Source organism: Palaemon carinicauda, chromosome 8 (assembly GCF_036898095.1).
Source record: "Palaemon carinicauda isolate YSFRI2023 chromosome 8, ASM3689809v2, whole genome shotgun sequence".
In the NCBI taxonomy this organism is placed as follows: Eukaryota; Metazoa; Arthropoda; class Malacostraca; order Decapoda; family Palaemonidae; genus Palaemon; species Palaemon carinicauda.
The window spans coordinates 163636464-163648606 of record NC_090732.1 but is presented as its reverse complement, the minus strand read 5'-3'; the positions used below and the strand labels follow the sequence as shown (position 1 = coordinate 163648606).

The following is a 12143-nucleotide window of genomic DNA, read 5'->3' as shown; positions in this document are numbered from 1 at the left end:
GCGGGAACTTTACCTTGTTCTGCGCAACCTCGGTCTCTTCACGCTCCACTCATTCCACAGGAACAGGAACTTTCTGCACCTTCCACTGTTGTTGTTCCAGCTCGTTCTGACTCTGCTGTTCAGCATACAGTACCTTACCTCCATTTTCAAACCATGGCAAAAATATGAATCATGAGTTATGAATGTAAGGTAAACATTATGTTGATTTTTAAACCCCATGCAAGCATGCATAAAGCACTCTAGCACTGGTCATGGAATTTCTAAGAATGTTAAACGCCATGCACACGCTCTGCTTTCCTTACAGCAGGCTCTGCTTACTACATGCTCAGCATTCAGCATGCTCTGCATTCAGCATGCTCTGCATACAACATGCTCTGCATACAGCATGCTCTGCATTCAGCATGCTCTGCATACAACATGCTCTACATACAGCATGCTCTGCATACAGCATACTCTGCATTCATCATGCTCTGCATACCTTACCGCATGCTTCTCAACATATCTTGGGTTGTTGCCAACTCACTAGACTGTCAAGCAGTTTCATAACGTTGCCTTCTAGTCTGCTGCTTTTACACCAGTGAACCCTCACTCAGAGAACTTAGCTTTTCTAGGATAAGGTCCCTGTAGATGAGAAAGTTCTTTTCTCCCTCCTTCTGATATTCCCTTGAGGACTCTGTCATTTGGAGGGAGCCTTTAGCTGCATAACCTCTTATGGACTTTTATTTAAGCATTACATGCTTACAGGGAAGGTAATGGTTCCACTTCAGCCGCTAATCCCGTCTGTTACCACACCTGCTCCCATAGACCTTGAGCTGTGTTGCATGACATGCAGTCCAAGCTTAGTCCTTGTTAGAGGATTTTTTGTTTACGGAGTCAATGTGTCACGGGGAAGACGTTCAACAACCAACAGAAGGGACTTGTTGTGACGCAGTGCGGCAACCTCAGCAACCCGTTAAGGAGTTGTCTGTACGACCCAGATAGTCTAGACAGATTCGGGTTGTCACTGTACTTCCTCGCTTGCCCATGATTGACAGTTTACAGACTGTGCAGCAGTATCATGATCTTGTGTCCGGCTCCGTCAGACGACTGGCTTTTAAGAGCTCCCACAAGTCGTCGCTGTCTGGAGATTTTCAAATGGACTATGGATCTGACCAAGGAACTGGGCCTCCTGGTCAATTTTGAGGAGTCTCAGCTCGTTCCATCCCAGACCATTGTTTCCTTGGGTATGGATCTTCAGAGTCGAGCTTTTCGGACTTGTCCGTCGGCCCCAAGGATCTTCCAAGCCCTAGAATGCATCCAGAGCATGCTGAGAAGGAACCGATGCTTAGTCAGGCAGGGGATGAGTCTAACAGGGACACTTTCATCGCTGGCCCTGTTCATCGAGTTAGGGAGACTCCACCTCCGCCCCCTTCAGTATCATCTAGCTGCTCACTGGATAAAGGACTTGACGCTAGAGACGGGCTCAGTTCCTGTTTCCGAAGAGATGAGGTCTACTCTAACGTGGTGGAAGAACAGCATTCTTCTCAAGGAAGGTCTACCTTTGGCTGTTCAGACCCCCGACCACCGTCTCTTCTCGGACGCATCGGACACGGGCTGGGGTGCGACACTGGACGGACAGGAATGCTCGGGAACATGGAATCAGGAGCAAAGGACACTTCACATCTATTGCAAGGAGTTGTTGGCAGTTCATCTGGCCTTGATAAACTTCAAGTCCCTCCAGCTTAACAAGGTGGTGGAGGTGAACTCCGACTACACCACAGCCTTGGCTTACATCTCCAAGCAGAGAGGGACTCATTCGAGGAAGTTGTTCAAGTTCGCAAGGGACCTCCTCATTTGGTCAAAGATCGAAAGCTCACGCTGGTAACGAGGCTCATTCAGGGCGATATGAATGTCATGGCAGATCGCCTCAGCCGTAAGGGTCAGGCCTTCCCCACAGAGTGGACCCTTCACAAGAATGTTTGCAGCAGACTTTGGGCCCTGTGGGGTCAGCCAACCATAGTTCTATTCGCTACCTCGATGACCAAGAAGCTCCTCTTGTATTGTTCTCCGATTCCAGACCCAGCAGCAGTTCGCGTGGATGCCTTTCTGCTGGATTGGTCCCATCTCAACCTGTATGCATTCCCGCCGTTCAAGATTGTCAACAGGGTACTTCAGAAGTTCGCCTCTCACAAAGGGACACGGTTGACGTTGGTTGCTCCCCTCTGACCCGCGAGAGAAGGGTTCACCGAGGTACTGCAATGACTGGTCGACGTTCCCAGGACTCTTCCTCCTAGAGTGGACCTTCTGCGTCAACCTCACGTAAAGAAGGTACACCCAAACCTCCACGCTCTTCGTCTGACTGCCTTCAGACTATCGAAAGTCTCTCAAGAACTAGAGGCTTTTCGAAGGAGGCAGCCAGAACGATTGCCAGAGCAAGGACGACATCCACTCTCAGAGTCTATCAGTCTTAATGGGAAGTCTTCCGAAGCTGGTGCAAGGCCAATGCAGTTTTCCTCAACCAGTACCACTGTAACCCAGATTGCTGACTTCCTGTTACATCTAAGGAACGTAAAATCCCTATCAGCTCCTACGATCAAGGGTTACAGAAGTATGTTGGCAGCGGTTTTCCGCCACAGAGGCTTGGATCTTTCCTCCAACAAAGATCTACAGGACCTCCTTAGGTCTGTTGAGACCTCAAAGGAACGTCGGTTGTCCACTCCAGGCTGGAATCTAGACGTGGTCCTAAGGTTCCTAATGTCATCAGGATTTGAACCGTTCCAATCAGCCTCTTTTAAGGACCTCACATTAGAAACTCTTTTCCTCGTGTGCTTAGCAACAGGTAAAAGAGTAAGTGAGATCCACGCCTTCAGCAGGAACATAGGTTTCACATCTGAAACGGCTACATGTTCCTTGCGGCTCGGTTTTTTTTGGCTAAAACGAGCTTCCTTCCCGTCCTTACCCTAAGTCGTTCGAGATCCCAAGCCTGTCCAACATGGTGGGGAACGAACTAGAGAGAGTACTTTGCCCTGTTAGAGCTCTTAAGTACTATCTAAGAAGGTCAAAACCATTACGAGGACAATCAGAAGCCTTATGGTGTGCTATCAAGAAGCCTTCTCTACCAATGTCTAAGAACTCAGTTTCTTACTACATCAGGCTTCTGATTAGAGAAGCAAATTCTCATCTGAAGGAAGAAGACCTTGCTTTGCTGAAGGTAAGGACACATGAAGTGAGAGCTGTGGCTACTTCAGTGGCCTTCAAACAAAACCGTTCTCTGCAGAGTGTTATGGATGCAACCTATTGGAGAAGCAAGTCAGTGTTCGCATCATTCTATCTCAAAGATGTCCAGTCTCTTTACGAGTACTGCTACACCCTGGGTCCATTCGTAGCAACGAATGCAGTAGTAGGCGAGGGCTCAGCCACTACATTCCCATAATTCCATAACTTTTTAACCTTTCTCTTGAATACTTTTTATGGGTTGTTCGGTCGGCTAAGAAGCCTTCCACATCCTTGTTGATTTGGCGGGTGGTCAATTCTTTCTTGAGAAGCGCCGAGGTTAAAGGTTGTGATGAGGTCCTTTAGTATGGGTTGCAGCCCTGTATACTTTAGCACCTTTGGGTTGATTCAGCCTCCAAGAGGAACGCTGCGCTCAGTAAGGAAGACGAACTTAAAAAAGAGACAGAGTAACGGTTCAATTCGACTTCCTTACCAGGTACTTATTATTTCATTGTTATTTGAGATAACTGTTATATGAAATATGGGATACTTAGCTATCCTTTAATCTTGTACACTGGTTTTCACCCACCCCCCTGGGTGTGAATCAGCTACATGATTATCGGGTAAGTTTAATATTGAAAAATGTTATTTTCATTAGTAAAATAAATTTTTGAATATACTTACCCGATAATCATGATTTAATTGACCCTCCCTTCCTCCCCATAGAGAACCAGTGGGACCGAGGAATAATTGAGGAGGTGTCAACAAGAAGTACTTGAGTACCTGGCCACAGGTGGCGCTGGTAAGTACACCCCCTTCTAGTATTGTGATAGCTGGCGTATCCCTCCATAGAATTCTGTCGGGCAACGGAGTTGACAGCTACATGATTATCGGGTAAGTATATTCAAAAATTTATTTTACTAATGAAAATAACATTTTTCATATTGCTGCTTCTCCAGGAGCTCATTTTATTGACATTTACCCCACAAATTTATCAAATATTTTTTCATTTTTCCTTTCAAAAAGATATGCACCCCCAGTAACATAATGAGACAATGTATAGTCAATTCTTTTTAGCGAGGCAGATTTACACCGACTCGCAGCGGTGCCCTTTTAGCTCGGAAAAGTTTCCTGATCGCTGATTGGTTGGACGAGATAACTCTAACCAATCAGATAGCAGGGAACTTTTCCGAGCTAAAAGGGCACCGCTGCGAGTCGGTGCAAATGCGCCTCATGAAAAAAAAATTGTGAATAGGGGTTAATGGTAAGTAGCATGCTAAGAGTTGCCCATTTTATAAGTTGAAAAGTATCTCCTATTCCTTGACATCACAAGTCAGTGGAGAGATCGGTGGGAATGTATATGAATGCCAGGTGAATATAGAAATAAAAGATTTTATTATTAAGATTCTGTTTATTTCTATGAACCTTCCCTGATATTCATATAGACTCCCACACACTGATGGAGGTGGTAATGCCATTGAAGAAAAGAGATGTCAACAAAGTTTGAAATGTATAACCAATTTATATTTCTAGATTTAATAGGTACGTATTAATGAAACAGGTTTAATAGAGTAACTGAAGAACGGGAAACTTGGTATGCTGCTTATCATTAACGGGTATATTGTTCCATTACTTCACTGGGGGCATGCATCTCTTGAAAGAAAAGAAAATCAGATTTTTTTTTTTTTTTTTTTGTGGTAAATACCTACAAACTGAGCTTTTGGAGAAGTAGCAATGCGAACATGCGGGGGGTATCGAAATACATAATTTTATTTTTAAAATCCTGTTTATTTGCCTTTTTTGAATTCCAGAGAAAGCTATTTATTTTAACATCTTATATACAGTAATTCTATAATTTTCTATGATTTTCTGAGGAATAGATTATTAGTTTTCTTATATACTCTATAGTATTTGTAAATAGATGTTTGCTTTCCGTCTCTCTAAGGTACGTTCTTCGAATTTCTTTGTCTTCTAGTTTATATAATTACAATTTTTGTTATGATTATACTGAAAGATGCATAAAGTGTCAGAGACTATTAACGAAATATGCCAAAAGCTTAGAATTTGCCCAGAAAAATAAACTGATTAGATTATATTTTGCTGGCCACGTCTTGTTCATGTGTGTGCTTTTATTACATATAGTAAATATGTATTTGTGTGTGGGAAGTGATAGTTTTGAATTTTGAGAGAAGGGGCTCCCCACTGGCATGTAAATAACCCTGACATATGATGATTATGTCCTTATGATCCCTCGTGGTTTGGAAAATTACCACAAAAACCTCATTCATATACATATTAATGTCTTATTAATGTCTATTCAATCAATCTTTAAGAAAAAAAAATTGAAGCCTGATTTCTCAAAATATATTTTTTGAGAACAATTGGTACAAATCTTTAAATTGATTTTTGTCATTCAAACATGAAAAGATAGGGAATTTTATAACCTATAATATGCACATTCCCTTTTAGAAAAAAATTAAAAATTCCTTCCAAGAAATAGTTGCTTTTAAAAGTGACTTTTATATTTAAATAAAATAGTATTTATTATAAAATTTTCTAATGTACAACTTTTAGTATATAGGATTCTCTTTCAAATGAAAAAACATCAGTCTTCTTTTTCTTCTTCTTTGTCTACATCTTTTCCCACTTGTGTGTGGGGTCGATGTTTCTGGTCAGCTTTCTCCATCTACCTCTGTCCCACACCTCATCACCGGTTAATCCCTTTGATGGAAGGTCATCCTTGATACACCTAAGATCCAATTGCAGCTTTTAAAGAAAAGAATAGTTAACTAAGAAAAATGCATCTGCTGAACACCATTGATGATTAAATGTCAATAGGTAATTACACCAAGCTAAATCCCTTTGCTTTAAGGCTCTTCCAAACGAGGGGTAAATTTACGGCGGCAGACACTGTTTCCAGTAGATGACATCACAGACAGGAAACAACGGGCAAACCATCAAATTGCCCGTGCCCATTGTTGAGGTACTTAATTGGCACCTGACTATTATCTGACTCAACTCTGACTGCCCGGCATCTGACCTAAGTCATACATTCGCCCCTTCCAGTCCGTACTGTCTGCCTTGGACTGCTTGATTTTGTAACACTGTTTCAAAGCGAAAGAATTACGGGCAAATCAGAGTGCCCCTCGTGTGGAAGGGCTATTATTCTCAATAGTAAATTTGAGTTAGATTGTTCATCTCTAATGATCTATTTAAATTAAATATCTAAGATTAGTAGCCTTTCTTACATTATTTAATGCTGTTAGTTGGCAATGAATTAACACCATGTTAACAGTCTAGATCAGCGACAGATTAAGAACAGTCATTTTGAACCTAATGCCTTAAATAAAACCAGCTCTTTTAGGTCATTACATTATGTTGAGTATACAGACAATTATACTATAGTCCAGTTGAGTATACAGACAATTATACTATAGTCCAGTTGAGTATACAGACAATTATACCATAGTCCAGAATATTCATGAGTAACAACTGTTCTAGTAGGTGGCCTTTAAACAATATTAATCCACATTTATTAAAATCTACATACAGTTTATAGCTATATATTAATGTACAGTAATGTAATTTTTTCTTATGCACATAGGTATCAATAAACATGACCTATTATTTTGAGCTCAAGTATAGTAGAGATCTGAAAAATTTTCATACACTTGTAGAGAGAGTCATAGAATACTAGTTTTCATGACTGCATATTTATGATAAAATTCTGCCAGTGAGATGGTAGATATCCTGGTGGGCATGATCTTTAGTTTGAGAGAACCTTCCATTTATTTGATATGGTACTCATTATTCAGGAGTTATGCATCATTTCCTTTCAATTTTAATAGTGGTGGTTAATCATGAACATCAGATATGTGCCTTTTCATGGAACATGTAAATGTACGGTATGAGGTTTATATGCTTAGAAATTTTAAGTTTATTTGGAGAGTCACTGCACCGTATTTGTAATTGACAAATGCATGGTGTTTGTCTTGAGCTTTTATTCAGGTGGAACACCTATGTGTAGTTGTTTGGATTTTTTTTATACTTGTCTTTGTAATGGGTTTGATGTGCTCATGTATTTTGCTTTATCAATAGATTCACCAATAGTCATAAAGTTTATTACCTTAGTTACTAAGTAAAATTGTTTGGTGTGTGTAGTTAATACAACATCCATGAATATGCAAAAATCACATTGCAGTACAGTATGCATTTGCTTTTAATCTTAAAGCTATGTCATTAGTGATAGTTAAGTACATTATTAATACTATACTGTAGTTCTTTATGGACATTTCAGTTTTATAAATATTTGCCTAATTATAAGTTGATATTTGTAAATTTATCTAAATACTTTAATCATAGCTTTAAACTATGTACAGTATTATTAATTGATAGAAGAATTTCTGAATTGTTACTCAAGGGCATAAGAAAGAGCAAAAGTTAAAATCATCACTGCCAAAATATTTTACTTAGCACTATGAAGTATCTGTGGTTGATCTTTATTTTGGTTTGATGTGGCTTTTTGTTATTGTGAGTGGTGGTTCGATGTATTTGGTTAGCTTTGGTTGAATAGGGAGAGGACTTAGCTCCAGCTTTATTATTTCTAACTATTCTTATGGACCTTCAGATGAATATCTTTGTATTTTCATCTTTGTTCATTACTGTATATTGATACTAATCCCTGGTGGATACTTTTTAAGAACTACAAGCATATCGTGAGTGTGTCCCTTACCTCTTCAGAATGAGGAGCAACCTTCGCAGCTATTACCGACGTAGTAATCATAAATGCCAGTGTTCTGGTATGAGGTATGGTGGCCAGTGTACATGCAGCTATACTAAATCCCTAAAAGCCAGGTACATGATGAGGCTTCCGTAGTTGCACTTATATTTCAAATAGCTGTAAAACTTTCCTATAGAGCTTTCACATCAAGACATTCAGTACTTTTGACTACATTTCAATATTGACTTTATCTTTCACAGATTGTAGGTTATTAGTTGATATTTTACTGATAATACATCAAGTTTGTACAGTAGCTGGTGGATTGTAAAAAGAAAGTTTAAGACTAAGAGACTTTTAAAGTATAAGTATTGATTACATGATTAATGTTATGACATCATTTTTATTACTTGATTCTGTTGTGATGTGTATGAGTAATGATTACATGATTAATATTATCACATCAGTTTTATGACTTGATTCTCTGATGATTAAACATCTTGATTTTTTTTGTGGGTTATGGTAATCAGTATTTATTCTTCATGATTAACATCTGGTCTTTTGAAGAGTTCTTTATTATTATTATAGCAGTGATGACTGCTATAATGTAAGGTTATTATGTCATTTAGCACCAGTGGAATGTTGCAGGTTCAACGCCATAACAGGTGTGCAGATAGGAGGTGAGAATGATGAGGAAATGGAGGAACTTCTTTCTTCAGTTGAGTTTTCAGAGGGATCTAATGGCTTACTGTTGGAAGAGGGTGGTGTTGGTAATGATGAGGATGAGTTTGGTGGTGGGGACATGGTGCACCAACCTACCCTGGTACCCTCTGAGTCATTAGTGGTTCAGCTTTAGTTAATAAGCTTATGCTTGACGACTGATTCGTAAGTGCATGCTTTGCTTTAATTGTCAAATCTTTTGCATGATTTTATTGATAATTTGACACTTTGCTGCATGATTTAAATTGAAAATGCTTACTATTGCACTACAGCCTTTTTGTTTATTCCATGTTAACCATAAAAAGAACAATGTTTGTCATTGCCCATATCCTGTAAAATGTAATTCATGTTTATTCAGGTGACACTTGGAAATGTTGTCAGATTTAGCTCAGAAGCTTGATGGCTATTCTCAGCTTTAAATCAATTTTATGTTTATCTTCCCATACTATTGTACCAGTGAGGCATGCAATTGTGACCATGAAAGTGTTGGAAAAAAAGGTTTTGAAATTGTGAAATTGTTTGCAGTTTTGTTTAAATCTAATCTCTGGATTTTATATTTCAACCCAACTTTTATAAATACTAAGCATTTTATAGATACTAATCACTTAGCACTATGATTCAATAGCAGTTGTTGTAGGTGTGTGTAATGCAACAATATAAAGTACAGCACAGTACTTACTGCTACCTGCTTAATTGATGAGCTAGAACATTCAGTGTTCCCAGGATGAATTGATACAAGTGGATCTCCTGTAGTTTCACCCATGACACTACCTCCTCCACTACAGACTGATGACTCCAACCTGGTGCCCACACCCCCCACCCCCTGCTTCTGAATGTAGCCTAGTACTGTTGTGTTGCCAGTATAAACTGTCACACACTTCCCCATCACCAGCAGCTCCTGGTATTGAGCTGTCTTGAATACTGCTAGAAGTTCCAGGCAGTTTATGTTTTTAAGGGGAAGATTCCTGTTCTGTCCAAATCCTTGACAGGTAATGTATGGTAGCTCCAACCCTACCTGGCATGCAGTGGTGAAGTGGGAAAGGTCTTGAACCCATACCTCCAACAAGACTCCTGGATACAGACAAGGGATGCCCCACAATTAGACTAGTTTCAACTAGTTTGAAGAAGGGGAATGCAAGTTTTAGTCAAATTGAAGTGCTTGTTTTAATAATGGTTAAAGTGGAACTGTAAGACCCTCAGTCCCAAATGAAATGAATTTCACCTGAGATATCATAGTTCAGAGGAGCTCATCCAAACGTACTGAAACATGCTTCCTTTGTTTGAAATTCTCCAACAGATTCAGAAATAATCAAATTTTCTTAGGAACTGAGCTATTATCATCCCCAAATATAGAATCTTCTAGGTTGGAGTTGGGAGGAACTTATTAAGATTGACCAGGACACCCAGACTCGGGAACATGTTGAGCAATCACCCCTGATGGATGTGAATTTTTTTCAAGGACAAATTCAAAATCAACTCATCCGCTAGGTACAAAAGCACTTTTTTAGTACTGTACATGAGGAGCTGTTTGGAGGCCAAATCCCAAGCATTAGAAGTGATAAACCTTTGTTCCTTCCACAAACCATGGGAACTTTCTCGACTGTGTATGAATGTAAATGTGGATATAGGGAACTTTCAGATCTGTCATAGACATCCAATCTCCATTTCCTACTGTCCTGCCCCCAGCACTATAGACCATGTCTCTATTGAAAACTTTTTGAGAACATTTTACAGTACTTGTTCAAAATTGATGCCTCCAGAATTGGCATGCAACCCCTTGACATTTTTGGCATCATAAACATTGGTTGTAATAAACTAGAGAGAAATCCAAGCCTTTGAAGTTGATAAGAATTTGAAATTTGGCAGTATTATTTATATAACTTTGAAATGGAAAAGGATCCACAGATGTTTTTGTGGAACTCAGATAAATCTAGTTTCCCTCTCTTACTACTGAGAGCCCATGGATTTGGATAAAGGCTTTGCCAAGAAGAATGAAAATGGAATAGCCTTCTCTCTACCGGGATTTCATGGTCAGGACTGTCTTTGATATCTTCTGTCTTTGTGATGAGCCCTACTGGTATTTTTATTGGTTTTGCTTGCTCGAAACCCAGTGGGCATATCCTTGTCCCAGACATTCCTATTACTAAGATGGGAAGAAATTAAGGCGTTTGCAAGGAGGTTGTAGTAGAATGAGAAGGAAAAGCAGATCTGTTAAATCAACCTCAAAGCTTCAAAATGTGTCCAAAAATAAGTGACAAAATCTGTTTGTTTCTGCATATTTGAGACCACATAAACCACACAATAGAAATTTTCTTTGTTTCACCAAAAATTAGGTTACAAACCTGTAGGTGCACCATCTGAAAATGTCCTATCCAAACAGCTCAAGAATCCAAGATAATAATAAGATCCGTATGCCTTACAAACTTCTCATCAATAAGAGCAGATAAAACTCCTATCATAGAATCTTCCAAAGAAAAAATAAACTAAACTACCAATGCTTGAGTTACCCCTCTTTAATAACCTGAATTTAACACATCTATTGACACTGGCATTTAGTTATCAAATTCCTGTTCTTTCTGTGTCATTAGCAAGCTTGGACATAGGTCAATAGTCTTGTGGTAGTTGCAGCTAAAGGTTGTCAATTATATTTTGACTGAGGTGTTATCACATTTTACTTTTAGGGTAGCGTTCATCATGGAAGAAGGTTTCTAATACAGTATTCTTAAGTTTTCTCATGTGAGGCTGATATAAGTCTATATAAATTATACAGGTACAGGTATATTTTAACATTATTAATGAACTTAAGATATTTTATATTCTTTATTCATCCTTTCTCATATAATTTTTTCCTTTCCTCACTGGGCTATTTTTCCCTGCCCTTAGGCTTATAGCATCCCACCTCTCCAACTAGTGTTGTAGCTTAGCTAATAATGATAATGATAATAATAATACTTAGGGAGGTCAAAAAAGCAGATTAGGTAATAAAAAGATATGTTATAAAGGTGGTCAGTACTGAAACTTAATCTGAAGCTGAAGATTCTACTGATATGTACTTGTGTAATTTTGTCTAGACCATACTGAAATATATGCTTTGAGGAGCTGCATTTTAATTTTTTTAATAGTTTTGTTTCATAAGTCACACTGCATAGCTCACTGGCTTCCCCGTTCCCCACCTACCGAAACCTTGTGCATATTTGAGTTTAGTCGTGAAGGTCTATGATGTCAAAGTAATCATCAGAATTTTACTTGTGTCATTGCATGACTGAATCTAATTTTTATGTCCCTGATGAGAAACATGTTCTTTCCCAAGTGCTTAAATATAAATGTCATCTTTGTGTCATAAAATATTTCCAAGATATTCACCACACTTCTACTGTATTTTTTTATTTTCTCTTTCAGGTTTTTTTTTTTATTTATAGAAGTTACTTATCACAATGAATTGTTTTATGACATTTATATACATTGAACAATTACAATACTTAGAACCTACATAGGTTATTCATTTTAGATTAAA

General features: G+C 38.7%; 2 protein-coding genes across 5 annotated transcripts in view; both read left to right on the top strand.

Annotated features, from left to right (window-relative positions):
• The window catches only part of LOC137646092 (myosin-VIIa-like), a 466088-nt gene that overhangs the window by 234599 nt on the left and 219346 nt on the right, over positions 1 to 12143 (top strand). The gene's annotated exons all lie outside the window — the stretch shown is intronic.
• The window catches only part of LOC137646091 (copper-transporting ATPase 1-like), a 36096-nt gene that overhangs the window by 21203 nt on the left and 2750 nt on the right, over positions 1 to 12143 (top strand). Inside the window, exons 14-15 of the mRNA XM_068379280.1 lie at positions 7933 to 8046; positions 8558 to 8589. Coding sequence (XP_068235381.1) covers positions 7933 to 8046; positions 8558 to 8589 — 146 coding nt within the window. The remainder of the gene's footprint in view (positions 1 to 7932; positions 8047 to 8557; positions 8590 to 12143) is intronic.